Source organism: Caretta caretta, chromosome 3, assembly GCF_965140235.1.
Source record: "Caretta caretta isolate rCarCar2 chromosome 3, rCarCar1.hap1, whole genome shotgun sequence".
Taxonomy (NCBI): Eukaryota; Metazoa; Chordata; order Testudines; family Cheloniidae; genus Caretta; species Caretta caretta.
The window spans coordinates 103,411,867-103,436,315 of NC_134208.1; the positions used below are offsets into that span (position 1 = coordinate 103,411,867).

General features: G+C 41.2%; 2 protein-coding genes across 9 annotated transcripts in view; one reads left to right on the forward strand and one right to left on the reverse strand.

Annotated features, from left to right (window-relative positions):
• Nucleotides 1–24,449, reverse strand: part of SGK1 (serum/glucocorticoid regulated kinase 1) — a 192,701-nt gene that overhangs the window by 103,318 nt on the left and 64,934 nt on the right. The gene's annotated exons all lie outside the window — the stretch shown is intronic.
• LOC142071562 (uncharacterized) overlaps nucleotides 3,416–24,449 on the forward strand; it is a 103,675-nt gene continuing 82,641 nt past the window's right edge. For 6 of the 7 annotated variants that reach the window (XR_012667664.1, XR_012667665.1, XR_012667663.1 and 3 more), the window contains exon 1: nucleotides 9,455–9,563. Coding sequence is in view for 1 of the 7 variants with exons in the window: in XM_075126757.1 (XP_074982858.1) it covers nucleotides 9,548–9,563 (16 nt within the window). In the remaining 6 variants the exon portion in view is untranslated. Of the gene's footprint in view, nucleotides 3,463–9,454; nucleotides 9,564–24,449 lie in introns of those variants that run through there. The other variant, XR_012667666.1, reaches the window with a different exon arrangement.

A 24,449-nucleotide genomic window follows, 5' to 3' on the forward strand; every position in this document is an offset into this window, starting at 1 on the left:
ATGCTCTAGGATAATACAAATAATAATAATAATAATAAAAAAAACATTGTTCTTCACATTAAAGGAGAGGTTCTTTTATTATTACTTTTTATCTACCTGCTGCAAACCGAGCTCTCTCTTCTGAATAATATTGACAGATCCCTGCATTGCCATGTGAAGGGTGACCCTTTGAGCTCTCCAGAAAATTTCCCTCATGCCTACATAACAGGAGCAACTGATCCACACAACTGGGCTGGCATCACTTGAATAGAATAGACCAAAATGAGAAAGTGCTCTCAGTTTAATTTTGACTAGTCTTGATAACAGGACCTGCACGCCTTTCCTCATCTATTCCCCATCTCCACTGGAAAGTTCATAGAAATCTGGAAACGTACAGCTGGAAGGGACCTCGAGAAGTCATTAAGTCCAGTCCCCTATGTAGAGCAGGACCAAGTAAATCATGATCATTCATGACAGGTGTTTGTTCAACCTATTCTTAAAAACCTCTGATTTCATATTGCTACATGTCTGTAGTGGACCTCGTCACAGTATTTGGACATAATGTTGTGAAGGCCAAAAGTATAACTGAGTTCAAAAAAGTATTAGATAAGTTCATGGAGTACAGGTCCATCGATGGCTATTAGCCAAGATGGTCAGAGATACAACTCCATGCCTTAAACCTCTGACTACTAGAAGTTGGGACTGGATGAAGGGATGGATCACATGATAAATTGTCCTGTTCTGTTCACTCCTTCTGAAGCATCTGGCTCTGGCCACTATTGGAAGACAGGATATTGGGCTAGATGGACCATTGGTCTGACCCTGTATATCCATTCTTATGTTCTGATGACATGGGTCATCTATGAAGCTTGCTTGATCTCACTGTGTGATCTATATGGAATCCATCTTTCACATGATAAATCTGTGAGACTTGCCAAATGTTGCCCTCCATGTTTAACATTAATTAGCAAAAGATAGAGCAAATGATTTGATAAAATAATCCCCTTCACACCAATGAGTCTTCATCCCCTGTCAGAACCAACCTTGCACATAACTTCCTTCTCACATTTTGTAATGTGTTTGCACCTCAAGGTCTGCTGGAACAGGAAATGCCATAATAGCTTGCCAAAAGCTGTTCTTGCAGTATTTCTGTAAGCAGAACTGACATACTTTTCACAAGAAAATCTTACTTATGCCAGGTTTTCAAGGTACAGATAGTTCTGGCAAACTTTGCATAAGCATCTAAGCTCCTGGATGTTTATCTGATCCCCACCTGAACTTTTGAGAGTCAGCCATCACTAACCCTAACCTGAATTAGAATTGTTCTAACCCTGACATAAACAAAATCTTTACTCCAAAGGAACTGTGCCAAACACACCTTTGTCAAGTATATTTATAATCTTCCTGAAAGGTGAACACACAGTTATAAATAAAATAAATAAATAAATCAGACTCTTTATTTTCTGAGTCTAGATCTAGTTTCTTTGTTTGATCTACTTTCTAAAAGCCTGCTATCCAGCAGCGATAATCCCTCAGACTAGAATATTGCCAGATGTGATTAAATGAGGTTGCCAAATTCCAGGTTTTTTCCACTCTTGGCTTTTCCTCTTATGTAATAGTAAACAGATATAGCTTTTAATGTAATATGGTTCAGCTGTCAATGGCATCAGTTAACTCAGCACTCTTTCTACTGTAGACAGGTATTAATTCATAAATCAGTCCAATTTACTGTAATCACAAGCAGTGTTTTCCATGAGGGAAACATCAACTTCTTCTACAGAGCACCCTAGCACTTACAGCTGCCCTCATTCTACTGGGCTCCCACAGGTGCCATTACTAAATTGTTACTACTGTATTTCACGGTGGTCTTTGGGGTCATCCTTGGGTTTGGGGAGTATTGATACAATGATGCTCCTTAAGACTCCTTCTGGCCTGTTTGTTGGGCCTGCCTTTAGCCCACAGGCTTGTCTGCAAAGGGCTCCATTTTTCAGGGGTGCTGAAAAGAATGGGAGTTGAGGATGCATGGGAGTTGAGGATGATATGCATGTGGGAGTTGAGGATGCCAGCCACTGTCCTATCCCCTGCAGTCCAGATCCCCATCTTCTAAAATGGAGGACCACCTTTGGTCTCTGCAGTCTCATTGCATCAGAATACACAACGACAGCTACTCTGTACACTAAGGCTGCCTACATTACGAGCTATGGGTGTGATCCCCCTGCCCACGTACACACACTTGCACTAGATCCCATCAAGCCAGGGTGAGTATAAATAGCAGCGTAGCTGCAGTAGCATGGACCGTGGCAGTGGAGCCATGGCCTAGCCGTAGCATGTACAAACCCACCTGAACCCAGTGAGTGTGTATTTCACAATTTGCTTCCCTAAGACAACAAGGAATGGGGGGCTGCTGGACAGTTTTTTGGTGGGACTGAAAAAACTGCTTTAACTGTGTTGGTTGGAATTTTACAGAGTCAAGGTTCCCAGTACTGGTGCATGCTCCTCTTTGTATCATCTCATTGCCTTTTATACCTCTCAGTCAGTTTACTGCTTCCTCTACAGAGTCTCATTGCAGTGTCTCTGATATGAATATTCATCTTCCTACCAGACAGTATCTAATGCCTTAATTGTCATCTCATGCTGTTTGTGTGCTAGCTTTGTATCCCAGTGATATCAAATGCACTTTTCTCCTACTCCAGTTGCAGTTCATCTGATCCTTTCCTCCCTTCTCCTGGCATTATCTAATTACAACTCAGAGCAGGATTTGAATTTTCCTCCGTTATATAAGACGTACAGTGTTCACAGAGCTCTTGGAATCCTCTCCCTGAAGCCTGGAGGGCAACTTTCAGGAAATCCATTTAAATTACAGTTATGGAGATTGTTGAATGAAAGGTTCATTGTTCAAACTGCATACAGTCAGCTAATTAAATAGAAGATGGTAAATGAGAGGGAAGCTGATTAATGTCCAAACGGAGATTTATCACTGCTCTCTACTTGGCTTTGTCATTTAATTTGTTATGTCCCATGGGAAAAGTAACACTGCAATAGAATCAGTTTGTCAGAGCACCTCAAACTGCTGTTTTCTTCAAAACTCTGTAATGCATCACTTTATTTATTACTAATCACGTTTTATTTTAGAAAGTAAATGAAGAGCATCCCCCTTAGTAATTACCAGGTGCCATTCTCTGTGGCTGCATTACAAAAAGTGGGCTGAGGCCCAACTGTAGAGTCCAGCTGCCCTACATAAAAAAGGGAAGGGTCACTACTTTTCTGTCCCCAGTGCTATAAAATCCCTCCTGGCCACAGGCAAAACCCTTTCACCTCTAAAGGGTTAAGAAGCTAGGATAACCTCGCTGGCACCTGATCAATATGACCAATGAGGAGACAAGATACTTTCAAAGCTGGAGGGAGCGGAACAAAGGGTTCATCTGTTTGTGTGATGCTTTTGCCAGACCACATCAGGAATGCAGCTCAGAACTCCTGTAAAAAGTTAGTAAGTAATCTAGCTAGAAATGCATTAGATTTCCTTTTGTTTAAATGGCTGATAAAATAAATTGTGCTGAATGGAATGTATATTCCTGTTTTTGTATCTTTTTGTAACTTAAGGTTTTGCCTAGAGGGATTCTCTGTTTTGAATCTGATTACCCTGTAAGGTATTTACCATCCTAATTTTACAGAGGTGATTCTTTTACCTTTTCTTTAATTAAAATTCTTCTTTTAAGAACCTGATTGCTTTTTCATTGTTCTTAAGATCCAAGGGTTTGGGTCTGTGTTCACCTGTACAAATTGGTGAGGATTTTTATCAAGCCTTCCCTAGGAAAGGGAGTGTAAGGCTTGGGGGATATTTTGGGGGAAGACGTCTCCAAGTGGTCTCTTTCACTGTTCTTTGTTTAACATGCTTGGTGGTGGCAGCATAGGGTTCAAGGACAAGGCAAAGTTTGTACCTTGGGGAAGTTTTTAACCTAAGCTGGTAAAAATAAGCTTAGGGGGTCTTTCATGCTGGTCCCCACATCTGTACCCTAGAGTTCAGAGTGGGAAGGAACCTTGACACCAGCATTTCTATTCAGGCCAGGAGTATTGTTAACATGGCTCGGATTCATTAAAAATTGGGCCTTCCAAATATGCACCAGGAAATGATATGCATGTGAGAGAGAGCATGTTTGGGGGAGAACATATATCTCATGTCAACTGGGTTGAGAGATGCAGGCAAACGAGGTGTTATGGGAGGCATTTTGGACAATGGGCTAGGGATCAGGAGACTTAGAATTCTACAGCTGGCTTTGCCACTGCGCTCCTGTAGCACCTTGGGCAAGTTATTTCACCTCTTTCAGGCTCTGTTTCCCCTCCTATCCTTTGTCTATTTTATCTATTAGCTCTAAAGGGTAGGGGACGTCTCTTTGCAGGAGTTTCCTCAGTGCCTAGAGAAATAGGGCCCTTGTTTTGATTGTGGCCTCTAGGTACTACTGTCATAAGTAAATACTATTAATAATGATTTACTAAAATTTATTGTTTTATTAAAACATGAAGGTATATGTGGATTACCTAAATGCAAGTGAGGGTTTCCTTTTTGAGATGCTTTGGTGTCCCCTTCACAGCATAGAATCTGCTGAAAAATGTGAGAGCTAGTGTTGAACCACAGGGCCTGGATTTGTTCAATCCTCTTTTCATTAATTACTGTTCCTCTTTTGAAAATATTACCTGTGATCTATTTCCAGGTAGACGGGCTGATGCCTAGCAAATAGTTTGAAATAGTTGTAAATTGCCCTAGAGCTATTGGGTCACATCCTCTACCGGTATAAATCACCAACGCTCCATTGAAGTCAGTGAAGTGATGCTGATTTACTCTAGTTGAAGATCTGTTCCATTTTGTCTAATCACTCTGGGCAACCCCAGGCCATGTTGTAGTGTAAACGTGAAGACATCCATTGCATGTTTTTAATTCAGAACAAGATGTTTAACTGATTTTTTTCAATGTTTTGGCATTAAGGAGTTTATGGAGCTCAGCCAAGGCAGAAATCAAATATATTTGAAAAGTTTAAGAAGTAGCATATCATGTTACTTTATATCTATATATAAAATTATTTGAATGTAAGGTCAAAAAGGTAGCTATGTATATAAGAAAAGTGCAAGATATATTACTATTCTAGGGTCTGATTCAGCAAAACACTAAAACCCACACCTAGCTTTAAGCATGGGTTTAAGTAATTTCCTATTCAGTAAACCACTGAAGCATGAGTTTAAGGCACAATGAAGAGCTTTACACTTAGGTGTTACAGTAATAAAACTAACAATAAATAATAGTGACACACTTTAGTGCTTTGCTCTTAGGGTTGATGCAGCTTCCAGTCAAGTCAATGGGAAAATTCTCATTGACTTGAATGGTGCAGGACAATGGTGCAGGACAAAGCATTAGTGCCTTAGGTTCATCTAGATATAGTACTCTTCTGATTCTACTGACTTCAGCGGTCTTCTTGCTGAGCTGCTAATTTGTCTGAAATGTAAGCATACAGAGTACCCACTCAAAGCTTTTTTCACATTCTCCTTGAAAATAAGTGATTGTCTCAGTGGGTTCTTGTCTCACTGAATAAATAACTAACTAAACTAAACACAAATCAGACATCAAGAATTATAACATTCAAAAACCAGTCGGAGAACACTTCAATCTCTCTGGTCACTTGATTACAGACCTAAAAGTCACAATACTTCAACAAAAAAACTTCAAAAACAGACTCCAACGAGAGACTGCTGAATTGGAATTAATTTGCAAACTGAATACAATTAACTTAGGCTTGAATAGAGACTGGGAGTGGATGGGTCATTACACAAAGTAAAACTATTTCTCTGTGTTTATCCCCCGCCCCCGGCTCTCCTGCTGGTAATAGCTCACCTTAAGTGATCACTCTGGTTACAGTGTGTATGGTAACACCCATTGTTTCATGTTCTCTATGTATATAAATCTCCCCACTGTATTTTCCACTGAATGCATCTGATGAAGTGAGCTGTAGCTCACGAAAGCTTATGCTCAAATAAATTTGTTAGTCTCTGAGGTGCCACAAGTACTCCTTTTCTTTTTGCGAATACAGACTAACACGGCTGCTACTCTGAAACCTAACTAAACTTTAGTAATCAGGTAAGAGTTTCTTGGATCAATAGCAAGCACTGACAGGACTTGCTTCTGTAGGAGAAAATACAATAGATTAATTGTCCATATTAATATATAACACTGTTGCTGCAGATACCCTCGCTATGTGTATTACCTGAAAGGCAAAACAAAACAAAACAGTCTGTATTATGTATGTGCGCTAGCCTAATCTTTCCAGGCTACCAGGTTACAAATTGCTTTAAATCTAGATCTAATAAAGACAACATGAACAACACAACCCCAGATCCTTTGTATAGGGTCCTAGGTTGTTTGTATATTCTTTCTTATTCTGTATTATATGAGCAGAGCATTGTACCTACGTAATATTCATTTTAACCTCTATTCTTCTGGGCACTCCGAAAGTCCTGCCTGTAATAATAACTACCACTCATACAGCATCTTTCATACAAAGATCCCACAGCAATCTATAATAACTGAGGAATACTTGTGGCACCTTAGAGTCACAAATTTATTTGAGCATAAGCTTTCATGGGCTAAAACCCACTTCATCGGATGCATGCAGTGGAAAATACAGTAGGAAGATATATATATACAGAGAACATGAAAAAATGGGTGTTGCCATACAGTTAAGGTGAGCTATTATCAGCAGGAGAAAAAAAAACCTTTTGTAGTGATCATCAGGATGGCCCATTTCCAACAGTTGACAAGAAGGTGTGAGTAACAGTAGGGGGAAAAATAAACATGGGGAAATAACTTTACTTTGTGTAATGACACATCCACTCCCAGTCTCTATTCAAGCCTTTATTCAAACTGGTGTCCAGTTTGCAAATTAATTCCAATTCAGCAGTTTCTCGTTGGAGTCTGTTTTTGAAGTTTTTTTCTTGTAGTATTGCCACTTTTAGGTCCATAGTTGAGTGACCAGGGAGATTGAAGTGTTCTCCGACTGGTTTTTGAATGTTATAATTCTTGACATCTGATTTGTGTCCATTTATTCTTTTGCGAAGAGACTGTCCAGTTTGGCCAATGTACATGGCAGAGGGGCATTGCTGGCATATGATGGCATATATCACATTGGTAGATGTGCAGGTGAACGAGCCTCTGATAGTGTGGCTGATGTGATTAGGTCCTATGATGGTGTCCCCGAATAGATATGTGGACAGAGTTGGCAACGGGCTTTGTTGCAAGGATAGGTTCCTGGGTTAGTGGTTCTGTTGTGTGGTGTGTGGTTGCTGGTGAGTATTTGCTTCAGGTTGGGGGACTCTCTGTAGGCAAGGACTGGCCTGTCTCCCAAGATCTGTAAGAGTGATGGGTCGTCCTTCAGGATAGGTTGTAGATCCTTGATGATGCCCTGGAGAGGTTTTAGTTGGGGGCTGAAGGTGACGGCTAGTGGTGTTCCGTTACTTTCTTTGTTGGGCCTGTCCTGTAGTCAGTGACTTCAAGAAGCTGAAGGAACCAAAAGTGCCCAAACTTAGGAAGCCTTCTAGTAGTCACCTAGTTTTTTTTCCTCCTGCTGATAATAGCTCATCTTAACTGTATGGCAACACCCATTTTTTCCATGTTCTCTGGGTGTATATATACCTTCCTACTGTATTTTCCACTGCATGCATCCGATGAAGTGGGTTTTAGCCCACGAAAGTTTATGCTCAGATAAATTTGTTATTCTCTAAGGTTCCACAAGTACTCCTTGTTCTTTTTGCTGATGCAGACTAACAAGGCTACCACTCTGAAACCTATAATAACTATGTAATTGTGTGGACATATAGGCCCAGATACTCTAGCTGAAGCCAAGAAATGCTTGGAAGTGAGGGGTTGCAAAGGTGGTTGATTCATATTTTTCAATATACATTTATCACTGTATTTTTTCCTTTTGAAATTCATTCTTCAGATTATCACTTGCAACAAATCATTTTTTGCATCCTTCAATAGTTTTGGCTGAAATAGCACTTCAAGATAAAATATAATTGCAGTATAATAATACTTGCTGCTGTATTATGTAATAATGCATGCAGAACATGATGAATTGTGAGATACAGTATAAAACATCATTTAACTCCAATCGTTCGCTGTTAGATGAAAAGTGTTGTCATAATGAGACGCACAAAGGACATTTTGGGTGTTCTCCTAGTTTGAACCTAATGCTGCTTCTCTTGCTCTCCAAAACTGCAAAGGATAGATTTGTTATACAAGATCAGGCATTTATATCATCATAACGATTCATAGACTTTAAAGCTGGAAGGGACAATTAGATCATGTAATCTGATCTTCTGTATATCACAGGCTATAAAATTTCACTCATTTACTCCTGTGTTTAGCCAAATAAACTGTGTTTGGCTAAAGAATATCTCCTGGAAAGGCATCCAGCCTTGCTCTGAAGACAGCAAGAGATGGAGTATTCACCACTTCCCTTGGTACTTTGTTCCAATTGCTAATCACCTTTGCTGCTGAGCTGATAAGAATGCTCTGAGATATACTGACCATACGGCTTCTTCTACAGTACCTTTCAGTATTTTGTTTAGGAAAAGTTAAATTGATTTGCTTGGCAATGTCACATAAAACCAAGGAAGATTAATTTTCTGAAGATCATTCACTATCTTTTTCTTAACTATTTCCAACATGTGTACTGACAGGTGTGAACTCATGGGTGCAGGGACCATTTGAGATTTACCTATCACTGCAGAAAAGCATTTATGAGTCTGAACAATTTGTAAAGACACTTCCACAGCACAACCTTCCCCCAAAACTTGCGTGCAGAGAGGCTGAAGCTATTTAATAAGTTGACTTTATTAGGTTTGAATTTGTTGGATGGTTAAGAATCATGAGCATGACATCCTTTTCACGTTTGTGAAGAAATCTATCTGCCTGGAGGCTGGTAGATATGAAAGGGAGAGGTAGTGTTTGTGGTATTTCTTGATACAGAGCTTGATGTGACCTTATGTGCATTCCCAGAACAATGGAATATATATTAATACTTTCTAGTCACATTTTTGTCTGCCCTGAATTTTAATTCTGTTTTGACTCCCACCAAAATGCTGACTTTTGGTATACCAAGGACTCAACAAATAACAAGAATCCTCTCTGCCCACTGTCCCTCCAAAATCACATAACCTGTAAAATAGATGCTTCAAGTAGTGAAACATAAAGACTTTCTTTCGCACCTCTCTAAGCTGCCTGGTATATCAATAAACGGTTCAACAAGTTGTTTTTCTTCACACTTTAACTATATCCCTTTGAGAGAGCTGCTCATTAAAGACGGCTAAGTGGACAAAAAACAAGTTAATAGGAGAAAAGCCACATTACATGCTATCACTCATTAACAGTCCTTCCTTTAAAAAAAAAGTCTTTGGCAAGAATGTAGCAACAGATGCAACATACACACACACACACACACACACGTATAAAATACGATAACAACAAAGACTTCTTCAGTTTACATGATATTCCTTCTTCTTAGGCTGGTATTTTTTCAAGGGCATGGTCACAAACCACAGTAAGTATACTTCTGAGCATTTTTATTCTCAATGGGCCTACATATGCTTTCAGGACTATTAAAATAAAAATCTTTGTTTTGGAAACACAAGCTGAAGTGGAAGCCACTGACAACGACTCATCAGCTTCAGGGCTGGAGTCTCCCATATGTTTAGTCTGTTGGTTTTGGGATGCCGGTGACTTAGGGTATGTCTATACTCACAGGCGCCAGCGTCCTCTGGGCCCCGGGGGTGCTCACCCCTCCTCTCCACCCCAGGCCCTGCCCCCAACCCCCCCTTACCTGAAGCCCCCATCCCACCCCACCTCTTCCTGCCCCTGATCCACCCTGCCTCTTTCCACCCAGTTCTTCCCCCTCCCCTGAGTGCGCCCCATTCCAGCGCCTCCCCCCTCCGCTCCAGCACCTCCTGTGTGCCGCAGAACAGCTGTTCGTGGCGGGCTGGAGGAGCTGGGAGGGAGGGAGAGGAGCTGACTGTCAGGGCTGCTGGTAGACAGGAGGCTCGGGGGTGGGGGGGTGGGGAGGGAGGAGGGGAGCTGGCTGCCAGTGGGTGCTAAGCACCCACTATTTTTTTTCCGTGGATGCTCCAGCCCTGGAACATGCGTGGAGTCGGTGCCTATGTCTACACTACAAATGTAAGTTGATCTATATTAGGTCAAATTACTGTCACCGCAATAATTACTGCAGTGGTGCATGTCTACACTACCCTCCTTGGTTCAGTGATGTGTGTCCTCGCTAGGAGCGCTTCCACCAACCAAAGAGGGCAGTGTGGGGAACTGAGAACCCGGTCTGTCAGCTCTGCTGGAAGCTCCCTGCCGGGACCCTGGCTGCCCCACAGGCTCCCGGGCTCCTGGCAGGCTGCTCCCCACCCGCTCCCTGTTCCCCGCCGGGAACAGGGAGAAGCTACCCAGGGCGTCTCACCTCCCTGTTCCTCACTGGGAGCTGGGGAAAGCTGCCCAGGGCTTCTCACCACCAGGGAGTTGGAGCCAGTTGCCATGAAATTGACAAGGCTGACTGGCTCCAGGCAGCGAGCGGGTGAGGAGGCTGCTTGGGCTTCTCACCCAAGCTCCCAGCTGGGAACAGGTCTGAAGCCACCTGAGCTTCAGCTCCCCTCTGGGCCCTCACTCCAGCTCCCAGAGGGGAGCAGGGTCCAGCTGCCCAGCTCTCCAGGGGAGCTGGGCTTTCTTGTCAATTTCATGACTTCTGCAATGAAATTGACAAGACAGTTGATGTAAGTAACATAAGGTCCACACAGACACTGCCTCATCCTAATTACACCGACATAAACCTTTCGCCTCTCATGGAGGTGGAGTTATTATGTCAGTGTAGTACGGCACTTACAGCAGCAGGAGGAAGGCTGTAGTTTAGTCACTGACATAATTAGGTTGACAGAAGCCGCCTTAGGTCGACCTAACTGTGTAATGTAGACGAGCCCTGAGGCAGCTTGTTTTGACTCCCGTATTCCACATGCTCAGCTTTTTTCTATCTGTGCAAACAAAATTTCCAAAGTCGTTTCAGTAAACGTCATTGGTGCTAACAATTTTTTTTCTTCTTAGCAAGCCAACATTTTAGAAGGTCAAGGTTGATTAAGTTAAACAATGTGTATTACATCAAGGAAGAATATCCTCTCATTGAAAACCCTGCTGGTAGGCAGACATATGTGATTTCAATTTGGCAGCTGAATGATTTCACAGTCCTCATGGTCTTCAAATAGTATTTTACTCCATGTCAATGTGTGAAGGAAATAGGAAAGCAGCGGCCCACTTTGCCAAAAGAGTTATTTAGCTGAAACAAACAAAACAGCAAAGAGGGAAAGAGGCGGAGGAAATGATTGAGACAGACAAGTTACCCAGGTTTTTAAAAGGATTGGATAGCTTTCAGGTATGCAAGTGAAGTCAGTGAAACAAAGGAAATCAAACCTCATACTTAAACTTATTGTTGTTGATTTGGGAAGGGAGCTTGTAACTAATGGTACCATTTTCAAAAGCACACAAGTGACTTAGGATCCTAAGTCCATTCCTATTTTCAAAGGTGACTATGAGACTTAGGTGCTTACGTCCCATTGACTTTACCCTCGGGGCCTTACCAAAGTTAATGCGAGTCCTGCCATTCACCTCAGAGAACTTGGTATCAAGAGCTACATGGATCCACCAACCAACCTGGGACTCCGAAGGAACAGTCTGTTCCCTGGACCTCTATGGCCCTACTCAATGCACAACCTGTTTAACTGGGTGGGATCAGGAGTTAAGCATTAAAGGGGGGAAATCAAGAAGAACAGAAGAAACATGAGTGGGCAGAAAATGATTTGTTTACATATTTTATTTATGGAGCACTGTTGGGGTGTTCAGAGCTGTACAAGAAGAGAGGCAGGCCTGGTTCTTATCCAATGAAGTTTATAATCCAAAATGGACAGATAATACAGTTTAGACACAAAATATCCTGGATGGCCAGAGAATGGAACATCCAGTCTCAAAATGTTTCATATGTATTTTCCCCTCAAAGTTTCTTAAAGAATCTTAAATAGAAAAGAATAAATTCATTTATGCTAAGAGATCCCACAGGAATCACCTTTGCTCCCTCAATAATCCATTCTAAATTGAAGTGGAATAGAAGAAACAAAAGCATATGGAATAAAGAAGCATATGGATCTAAAAAGAGAAATATTTCCCTTTTGAGAGGACTAGAGAAGAGTGTATTGTATAGGCCACGGACTCAAGAAGGAACCAGCATTAAGTATGTTAAAGGAAGCATCTAACAACATAAATCAACTCTTAGAATCCTGTTATCAAAACTGTAGTCATAGCCCATCTCCCCCAAGTGCATGGGAACCCCTGCTATTATGCACTGAGGAACCACTGTCAAACTGAAATGTACCAGCTAAAAGATAGGTCCAGGGTAATGAATTGAGAATCTCTCTCCTGAGGCTTGCACCGACGATTGGCTTCCTACTTCACAGAGAGGCTTGGTAATGATAGAGACCCTGCTCTGGGGGAGGCACTTAAGTGACACACTACATGAAATATTACTTTGAAAACAACCACAAAAAAAACTTTTCACAAATGTTTCTGAGTCTCCTTTCCACCTAGGATCCTCGAGCCCAGAGGCAATGAGACCAGTATGTAAATTATCCTCACCGAACACATTACATGTGAACAAGTGCAGCGTTCAGACAAAGCTCGGGGTCCAGTATAAGCCCCATACTGAACTCACGCCATTGTGCTTAGGAATTGCTGCACATACCATAGAGTATGAAAAATCATCCTATTGTTTGGGGCAGGAAGAGAAGTGAAAGGAGGTTTGAAAGAGAACAGTTACCTATTTTGGCCCAGATCCTGTGCAGTTCAGCTAGCCAGGCTGTGCAGTGAAATTCTCAGTGGAAGGAACTCCCCAGCCCCCACCGTGGAACCTCTGAAGTGCTGCACTGCAGCTGCTGCTCCCATACTATAGGGGTCAATGGCTGGGTTGGTGGCGAATCCGTCGACACTGTTCCTGCTCTTCTCCCGGGGCTGACCGCCAGGTGACAGCACAAGAGGAATCCCCGTGGAGCTGGGCTCTCTGACTTATAAGAAGGTGCCGTCCCTTTGCAGGCTTCACAAATCCCACTCCATTCCTGCACAGTGGAACCATGCTGGTTCTGCTGCAGCGGGGGAAACTTCATGGCCATGGAGGGGGTAGAGGCGCACTTGCGTCTCATGCCATGCACATACTTTAGTTTGTAGGTGCGAGTTAGGTACAATGTTGGCCAGATCCTCAGCTGGTGTAACTCAACATCACTCCAATGAAGCCCAGGAGCTGGCAGCAGCCGCCACAGTGGGGAGACTCAGCGGTGCTATGCCCTGGCTCTAGGTCAAGGGTAAGATTCTTTTTCCCCAACCACATGTAGGTCCCTGTGCGGAGCTCCGCTGCTTGGGGAGGCTGGTAACATGGCTGTAAAAGAGCAGCAACACCAGGGACTATGAACTTGGTAGAGAAGCTACTGAAGAAATATAAATAGTGGATGGATCAAAAGCCCTACTTCCATGGAGAGAATGGAAGCATCAGCATTGTTCAGTTCTTTTAAATTACCGTGAAACCAAATACCTTTTCAGCAATAAAGTCAGAGCACTTGCCTGATGATGAACAGCAAGGGAGTACAGTTACCCTGGCCTCAATCCTTAGGGAAACCAATTCATTTGCTTCATATCCCTCTGGGAACAAGGTTACTGAATAAGCATGTGAACCTGCTGATTAGTGCCCTTCTCTGGTTAAAGAATAAATCTTTTGAAAACAAAGCCCAAATGCTGCTTAATATGAGAGAGAGAGAGAGAGAGAGAATTCTGAGCAGGCCTGAAAGTGAAATCTGAAACAACCTGGCTCTAAAGAAAAGAAGCTCGCTTTACACCTTCCTTTCCCTTTGCTCATCTTTTAAATCAGCTTGGATTAATTTAAAAGGATTTGGTTGAGATGAAAGTGAGCACCTGAGTAAATTAATTCAGTATGTGTCATTATGGAGGGGAACATCTGCCCATGGAGTGGCAGAGATTATAAAATATATCCAACTCCCATATAAAATAAACCCAGACCTAGAGTTCTTTAAAGGCTTGTTCCTGATCTCACCTCAGGCTTGTTAGCATGTATAGCAAAGGGGGTTGGTTCTGAAAATAGCTGATTACTGGCATTCCTTTGATTTTATGCACAGGAGTTACATATGTGCTAAATTACCTGAAAAGATTTACTGGGGTGCTCTTCACATACAGGTAGGATAATCCCCCATTTTACCCCATCGTTACTTGCTTGCTCAATACTAGTTAGCATTTTATAGGTGCTTTTTCTGCATTTCCTTTGAGCTCATTAGTCAAGGCAAATTCTGACTTTGTGTGAGTAGTTATTAACGCAGGTTTCAGGCAAAATAAATGCATTTAAAATCTATCTATCAACACAATTCCAAGGCTCCATGCAATTGCATCAGATCATGGATTACACAGTCAGCCAGTTTGGTTCTGGCAGTGCCAACAGAATGGAGGAGTGAGATTGAAACACATTTGGAAAAATGATTTAGAGGTACATTCTAACAATGGCATATAGGTGATAATCTTAAGTATCTGATCCAAAGCACATTAAAGTCAGTGGATAAACTGCTAGTGATGTCAATGGTTTTTGGATCAGGCCTTTTGTGAGTGAATTTACCCCTACTTTTAATGGAGATCTTGCCTTTATTTAAAGGGGAGAGGTGATTTTTTTTGAGCACCATATACTGAATGATTATTATCATAATCATTTTTATTATTTAAATATTCGACACAACCTTTAATTTCAAGGATTCTTATAGGGGAAGGCAATTTTCTGAAAGTTTAAACAAGAAATGCACCACAGTTCATAATTATTAGCTGCAGGTCCTAAAGTTCCTAACACTGGGCATTCTACCAATTATGTATCTTCAGTTGCAGCAGTGTCTTTAACTTTATTATAGTTTTTTTTTATATCACAGTGTGTCCTCCCTCCATTACTTTCTTATTATCTTTCTGTTCAGCTTCCTTTTCTTTGCACTGATCACGGTCGTGCAGTCTAGGTACTAGTCAAAAAACTTCCATACAGAGAAATCCAGTAGTGATTTTGTTCTAATGTGTAGCAACACTCCTGATGTGACTGTCTCAACACAGAGATTCAGTCCAAAACTCCAACCAGGCCAGCCCATTTTACCAAATCTAGGGTGAACTATTCATTTTCTTTCCTTTGGTGACTTTTTTTTAAAACTGATCATTAACTGTACAGGAAAGATGGACCCAAAGATTTGGGTGATTTAGCCAAGTTTGTCAGCCAAGCATAATGGCTTCATGAAAAGCCATTTACATTATCAGTATAAAACCTACCAATTACTTATCATTAACTGAATTCCCATTTTAAACTATTACAACTTAGTTACCATTACGCTTGTTAAAGCTTTCCATTCTTTCATTAGACAAATGTGAGGTCATATTAGCACCAGAAGGATACAGAAAGAGCCATCTTTTCTTTCTCTAGTTCTGGGATTGCTCATAAGGTTTAACAGATTTTTAGGCCAGATTTTCAATGTGCTGAGACCTTTTGAAATATCTGCCCCTTAAAGAACAGCACTTCCCAGCCTATGTAAGAATCTGCCAGCTACTCCTCAACTTTGGAATGTGGCTTAATAATAATTGTTTGTTTTTCTCTCTGCCACAATTTGAAGGCCTCTTAGTGCCTCAGCAAAAATTAGTACACAGTAATTAATGAATGAGGCAAAAGAGGCTAATTAATATAAATCCAGAGCAGAAAATGAAATAAAAAGAACATAGCTAACACTTCCTCCCAAACCCACCAGATCTCTCTCTCTCTCTCACCCCCCCACCCCCGACCCCACAACCAAATTTTTATTATTATAAGCTCCCATCAAGATTGGGGCCCCATTGTGTCAGACATTGTACAGACACACAGTAAGAGACAATACCTGCCCTAAAGAGCTTCTAGTCTAGGCAGACAAAGCTTGGGAAAGGAAACTGAGGGACAGAGTCTACGAAGAGCTACAAAAGAATCTCAGAAAACTGGGTGACAGGGCAACAAAATGGCAGATGAAATTCAATGTTGATAAATAATGCCAAATAATGCCAAATAATCCACATTGGAAAACATAATCCCAACTACACATATAAAATGATGGGGTCTAAATTAGCTGTTACCACTCAAGAAAGAGATCTTGGAGTCATTGTGGATTGTTCTCTGAAAACATCCACTCACGGTGCAGCAGCAGTCAAAAAAGCAAACAGAATCTTGGGCATCATTAAGAAAGGGATAGATAATAAAACAGAAAATATCATACTGCCGCTATATAAATCCATGGTACGCCCACATCTTGAATACTGCGTGCGGATGTGGTCGCCACAACTCAAAAAAGATATATTGGAATTGGAAAAGGTTCAGAGAAGGGCAATAAAAATGATTAGGGATATGGAACGGCTGCCATATAAGGAAAGATTAATAAGACTGGGACTTTTCAGCTTGGAAAAGAGATGACTAAGGGGAGTTATGATAGAAGTCTATAAAATCATGAGCTTTCAAAAGCTTATGCCCCAATAAATCTGTTCGTTTTTAAGGTGCCACTGGACTCCTCATTGTTTTTGTGGATACAAACTAACATGACTACCCCTTTGATTCAAGAACTAGGGGTCACCAAATGAAATTAATAGGCAACAGATTTAAAACAAACAAAAGGAAGTATTTCTTCATACAACACACTGTCAACCTGTGGAACTCTTTGCCAGAGAATGTTGTGAAGGCCAAGACTATAACAGGGTTCAAAAAAGAACTAGATAAGTTCATGGAGGATAGGTCCACCAATGGCTATTAGCCAGGATGGGCAGGGAAGGTGTCCCTAGCCTCTGTGCTAGAAACTGCAAATGGGCAACAGGGGATGGATCAGTTGATGATTACCTGTTCTGTTCATTCCCTCTGGGACAGCTGGCATTGGCCATTGTCAGAAGACAGAATACTGGGGTAGATGGACCTTTAGTCTAACCCAGTATGGCTGCTCTTATGTTAAATGAGTTGCCCAGGATCATACAACAGATCAGTGGCAGAACCAGGAAGAGAACACAGATTGCCTGAGACCCAGTGTAAGAATCAATTTAAAAATGTCCTGAGCCCTGTCCTGAAGAAAACTAGAAATGTGCTACAGAGAATAGGCAAGGAGGAGAGAGTTCCAACATCACAGCCCCTGACTGGAAAGGTCTTTACCTTCCCTTCATGGCCATATCTTCTGCTGGTCAGCAGTGCCAATCTCAGACACTATAACAGCCTGTGTGTGGGCCATCACTGGTCTTCTCTTATTTAGCATCTTACATTCAAAAATGAAAAGCCTTCCATGGACTCATTTTAAAGCTAAAGCTGCAGACATTTTCACTCAATGTTGTGTTACATAGACCCTTTACATGGTGAGATGCACCTGCCACTGTATGATGTGTGAACTGTACACACATACAGTAAAAATAAAAACATCATTATTTAATAAAAGCCTTTCTATTATTCATTTGAATTTTCTCGCCTGTTTGGCACATTTTAATATTAGTCCTTTGGGGAGATTTTTGTTTGGTTTTAATTTGCTGTAGCGTTGTTTTTAATCAACACAGTTTTCCCATTTGCAGAAGCTTTCTACTTATGTGTTTGCTTTCCTTCCATATGCTCTGGCAAGGCCTTTCTCCCTGGCATCAGAGCGTGTTTGATCCTACTAGTCAGAAGGATGAAAGTTTCCCCCTTTGTATCAGTTCCCTGACTCTTGTCCCCAGAGACCCAACCTCCAACCAATCTGACTGAATGGCTTGGCTTCTATCATCCAATAAAACTAAATTTAATATCAACCTATGGAGGAGTATATGCATCAAGGTACTACAAACCCTTAGCTCTCACCAGCTCCTGCAGATTACTTATCACTTTCACAGTGTGGCAGGGGAATCACATTGATTTTTTCAGGGGATCAGATGTTGCTGCCTGTTTTCCATCTGAAGCAGTGCCATGGTTTGCACCACCTCTTCTGACACAAGCTGCTAGAGATCAGAGCTCTCTCACTTTGTTCTCCCCATCCAGAACTTGTTTGGAGAGTCACATGTTGCCCTGGTTTGCAACCAGTGCCGAGCGTGTTGAGATGAGTTGTGATAGCAGTGATATCATTATGTTAAGGGAAGAGCTACTCCAAGAATTTTGTCCCAGGCTCTATGACCTTTTAAAGAGTTATATCTATTGGCAGAAGACATAGACATCTCATGACCACCACCTCCCTAGATACATATCCTCCTCAGTAAGTCCCATGACATGAAAGAGAAGGAGACCAAGGTGCTATTCAGATCCAAGAAATATCTAATCTGGTCTTCAAAGGAATGAACCAAAGCAGGTTCTTGAAGAAATCAAAGAAATCTGCACCTCATCATTATTCCATTGGTATTCATATACAATGAGGTCTCGAAATGGTAGAATAACTATGAAGAGCTCTGAACGAGGAAGAAGAAGAAGGAAGGGAAGATGGAGATAGAAAAAGGAGACTGAAGCTTCCCCCTCTTGTATTCTTTCTTCTCTCACTCTCCCTTTTGCTCTGATATTCTCTTTTTTTCTTTCCTGCTCTGCTTTTTCTCTTGAGTTGTTATCTCTCAAACTTCTTAAAATCCTTTCCCTTACCTCTGGAAAACCTCCATTCTTTACGTTAAGCAGCAGACTTAAAAACCCATCCTGGCCCTAACCTGACCTGTTCTGCCTCATGAAATGTCCTACTTGCTACTCACTTCTCATTCAGACAAATCTCTCACTGACTTCAGGATTTGGTCCATTGTGTCTAAAAAACAGGCTTGTTTGTCTGAAGGAAAGGTTAGTTAATAGCCTGCCTCAGACATATTTTGTTTCTGATTTATCTAGTCCCATTTGTTTAGTACATACAGTGCCTGCAGTAGCTGCTGTGTGCAAAACTTAGATATTTGGACTTGATCCTGAGAGGGACTGAGCACTCGCAGCTCCCGCCGATGTCAGTTCCAGTTCCAGATGCTCAGCACCTCTGAGGTGTCAAGGCAGAAAAAGTGAGATGGGAAAGAGATTTTCAGTGACATCTTATCTGGCTTGCAGTCAGCCAGATCATCTTCTCTGGAAAGCTGCTTAAAACTTTACTTACTTTTATTACACTGGCCCAAGCAATTAAGAAAATGGGCAGCTGTCCTGTAGAGTTGGCATTTTCTAAGACACATTCAGCTTCAGATCTTATTTATTTTTTCAATAGTAGAAGCACAATCATCCTAAAGAGCCTAATCTTGGAACCGATTCCTAGATCTGTGAACGTGGAGTACCAGAAGCGGGGTCCTCTTGGCAGAATTTGTCCGAAGAAACACTAGTTCACATGAAATCTATTGTAACTATTTATGCTACAGCCTTTGGTGCTGCCCAATTACTGTAATCCCAAATACTGGCGATAGTTAGCAAAGAGGCATGTAGGTAATTCTCCAGCCTCATCAGCAGCCTGCTCCCCGAGCTATATCTTAGGCTCAGCTGTCAGTTTCATGTATGCTGCTGCTTGTGGTTTAGCCCTTCTGGCTTGTGTGTAGAGAAAGCCATCAGTGTGTTGTGAGGCAAAATATCTGCCTCGAAATGAGAAATGCACAGTTTGCATAAATACCAGTTTGAAAAGTGCATATAAACACGAAGCTGGGATTTTTCTTTCCTTCTGAGAAGTCTCTTTGGCTTGACGTAAATTATTAATTAATGTAAAATTTTCTCAGTGAAAAAGGATGATAGATATGGTTTCCCTTATCAGATTTCAGAGCCACCAATCCTGAATTCATGCCATAAACTTCCATTATAAAACATTCCCTAGATATCTCTCTCTTTAGGATAGCGACTTTCCTGTTTAATTTATCATTCATTTATCTTCCTCACATCTTGAATAAATGTGCATTTGCTCTTGTTTCTAAAGTAATGGGTTTGCTGAGCTTCCAGTATCATCAGCCTATAATTAATTGGTATGGACAGTTAAGCATTTGCACAACTATAAACTTCATTTTTTGTCTGTTTGGTTTGTTACACGTCATGTTACGTTATTTCATGAGGTCACATGTCCTAAGATGTTGTCCAAAGTCTTTTTACAGAAAAGGTGGCAAGGGTAGGGGAGGAAAGCAATGCAAATACCCCAAACCAGCCCTTATTGAAACCATCTGGTAGCAATTTAGGCAGATGTAAATAAGAAGAAGGATAATGTATCTCTCCTGGGAGGCCTGCCAGGTGAATTTCAATAGTTTATTTGTAGTTTTCAATATGCAATGACCTTATCAAATGATATAATCAAATTCTATTTGTTATTCTGCTAGGTTCTGAAGCATAAAAGGGATCACACCTTCCACCAGGAACTGAATATTGTTAAGTCTTTATGTTTATAAAAGTTAAGATGTTGTCAGTATCGAGAAGAACAGATGTTCTTTAGTGGTATAGGAATTGCCTTACCAAACCAAACCAGTGGCCCACCTAACTGTATGTCTCTGACAGAAACAGCCAGTGCATGGGTATGTCAGAGCAAAGTATAAAGTGCAGAGGACTTCTACATCCAGAGTGGCTAGGATGGTGTTTTCAGGAAGATCACCGATGGATTGTAGTTTCCTTAGGAAGTCAGTAGTGTCTTTAAGATAGCTGGGAGTGCTGGTAGCGTAGGGCCTGAGGAGGGAGTCTACATAGCCAGACGATCCTGCTGTTAGGGTGCCAATGCCGGAGATGATGGGGCATCCAGGATTTCCAGGTTTATGGATCTTGGGTAGTAGATAGAATACCCCAGGTTGGGGTTGCAGGGGTGTGTCTGTGCGGATTTGTTCTTGTGCTTTTTCAGGGATTTTCTCGAGCAAATGCTGTAGTTTCTTTTGGTAACCCTCAGTGGGATCAGAGGGGAATGGCTTGTAGAAAGTGGTGTTGGAGAGCTGCCGAGCAGCCTCTTGTTCATATTCCGACCTATTCATGATGACGACAGCTCCTCCTTTGTCAGCCTTTTTTGATTATGACGTCAGAGTTGTTTCTGAGGCTGTGGGTGGCATTGTGTTCTGCACGGCTGAGGTTATGGGGCAAGTGATGCTGCTTTTCCACAATTTCAGCCTGTGCACGTCGGCGGAAGCACTCTATGTAGAAGTCCAGTCTGTTGTTTCGACCTTAAGGAGGAGTCCACCCAGAATCCCTCTTTTTGTAGTGTTGGTAGGGAGGTCTCTGTGGATTAGTATGTTGTTCAGAGGTGTGCTGGAAATATTCCCTGAGTCGGAGACGTCGAAAATAGGATTCTAGGTCACCACAGAACTGTATCATGTTCGTGGGGGTGGAGGGGCAGAAGGAGAGGCCCCGAGATAGGACAGATTCTTCTGCTGGGCTAAGAGTATAGCTGGAAAGATTAACAATATTGCTGGGTGGGTTAAGGGAACCACTGTTGTGGCCCCTTGTGGCATGTAGTAGTTTAGATAGTTTAGTGTCCCTTTTCTTTTTTTCTTTTTCTTTTTCTTTTTTCTGAGTATTGAATAAAAGGTAATCAAACATCTAAGTATCTATCTGTCCTCTGTCTATTTTGCTATGGATGGAATTGAGGTGCTGATTTTTCCATAAGAATCGCCTTTTTTTTTTAACCATTTCTCTACGGTTGGGCTATTTTTCTTTTTCCAATGAGAGGCTATCAATAGCCATAGCAGATGAGATTTTAATTCTTCATTTTCTTTTGTGTGACCATTTCCTCTGGGAAGTCCCAGGAGGATTACTAAAGGAGCATTTGGTAATAAATATCCAGCAATTGGTGTTATTTGGTTACAGATTGCAAATACTCTCTAATGACTGGACATATCCATCATATATGCATAAAATCTCCTCTTTCACCACAATTTTTCCAACATTTATCCCCATTCAATCTCTATATATTCTTAACCTGACTGGTGTGAGGTACTATTGAAACGGTATCTTAAAGAAAATTTGCTTTTATCATGCTTTATGAGGTTGCTGGTCATCTTTTCCAGATCAAATCCCATTTCTCTGGGGTAATGTGTCTATCTGGGTCTTTTTCATAGCATGTCATGTATGGAAAATTTTTAATTTATGAAAGTTGTCTGCAAAGATTGATACAAATTAGGGTTTTTTTTTGTTTCCTACTTGCCCAGAAGCCTTTGCTGCTATTAAAGTTCTCTTTCTATACACAACAGGGTTTCTAGAAAGTTCAGAAACATATTGCCTAACTTGAAAGTACTGGTACCATGGGAGAGTTGGTCAAAGTTAGTTTTGTCTCTAAATAAGTTAGAAAATTTTCTATGTTGAATAGCTGACCAGTCACCTGTATTCCATAGCTCTCCTAATCTTTAAACTCTCTGGTTTGTGTTCTGGGTAGAGATCTAGATTATTTGCAGTGAGGGTCCTCCAGTCCAGATGCTACTGAAATCCCAACAATAATAAATAAGAAAAAAACAGGACATCATGTTTGATTCAATGAACTTAACCCATAGGCTTCCCCAGATGTCTCATGTATTTTTCCCTTGCCATTCTTTGGTAGACTTCCGAGGATGGGTCCAGAACACCAGTTTGGCACAGAATTGGCTCTGCCTCTAACAATCTCCCAGCTAGTCAAATACAGTATGTTCAGCTAGTTCAGCATAACAGCAGCAGGTAATTTGCTGTAAGCCTGCATCATTCTCAACAACACATTCACATTAAGAACAGGCAGCTTTCTCCCCTTGTACTGCATGTCATTCGAGGACTGACGCAGGCACTTTGTAAGTGATATTTGTGTGCTGGGCTTTTTGTGAATGGGGAATGATCTGGTTAACAGACAGTTCAATAAGTACATTTACATATCAATGAAAATGATGGAGTTTTCTACCTTTGTGATTTTAAATTAGTTTTACTGATTTTTAAAAAGCCCTCATCTGTCTTTGTACCAGTAGTATCAAATATAAAACCTGATAAATTGAAACACTCAGTTATTGACAATGAAAATTTTCTGTCATTCCATTTTTCTGAGACTCTCACTGGGATATTTTCTACAGATACAACAGTCATTAAAAAAAAAAACAACTCCTCCTAAGGGAATTTTATTGAAGATCAGGGAGCAATAAGTTCATCCTGCAAAGACAATTCTCCCACTTCATAGACTGTAGATGCAGAAGCTTCCCACATTAAATAGTCTTATTACTGTACAGGGAAATAGGAGACAACCTGGCAGTGTTTAACTCAAATATGAACTGCAAGTGATTCCCCCCCACCACCCTTTAATAATATACTTGTTTTTATCATAGACCTTTTGGAAGCTTTGGATCCCAGGAAAGCCTTACTGATGAAAAATGTATGAAATGTAAACGTATGAAAAATAATTTACTTAGCATTTAAACTCTTTAGGACACAGACTTTTTTTGTAGACTGTGTTTGTACAGTGCCTAGCACCGTATCTACAATTTCTCAATACAATACAAATAATCATTAATAATAATAACAAATGTGAACAATGATATGTTTTCTCCAAATGAGCCTTTCCATGACAAACTGCTTGTATTTTTTCCAGTTCTGCCCTTTAAATTTTGCCATTTGATGCACTTTGAATTTGTTGGTCTCTGCTCATAGTTCAGTGGTTGGGAAAGGCTTCACTGTCTTTGATGGGAGGGTTAAATGGAGTGACCATAACACAGAGAGAGAATGAATGGGAATGAATGAATGAATGGAGCAGTTTATCTAGTGCTACTCCATTTCTTTAAAGCGAGAGCTTATATTTTTAATCATTCAGTAACTCCTCTCCAGTTCCTGCTGTCAGCCTGTCTCTGATGCTTAGCATCTTTGCTCCCTTTCTGCCCAGGTCTATTCAGAAACTCTATTCTTGTTGCCCACGGAAATGACTTTATTGCCATAAGCAGAGTTGAATGGAGATTGAGCATTACTGTGTTCCTAAAGAGTCAGGGAAACACAATGAATGCTGTTAAAGTAGTGATGCGAAGCTTAAGACATACATTTTCAAGAGGACAGTAACAGTCAAATACAGCACCCTGCAGCTTTTCACCTAAGAAATGAGCTGCAATCATTCTGCCATACTAACCAAAAGAGAAGAGGAAAAAAATCAAGAGATTTAAGTGACAGGTGTCCTGTAGATCTGCAAACTATCTGATACTTTCCTCCTGCCTTGAAGGTAAATACAGGTTGTGGCTATGTGGCAAATTATAGACTGACAGATTCTGCTGAGCACATGAGCATCTTTATTCACAGTGATGAATGAAGAGGGTAATGCAGCACTTCAGACTAGTGAATGAAAGGTGTAGAGCAAGTCGAACCCATAAGTGGGTGTGGGGGGAGGGAGGCAGAGAGTGAGAGATGCTGCAACATCCCTGGACTCTGATTCAGAGTGTTTTATTCTGTTCTGAATATCCAGTTCTATTACGT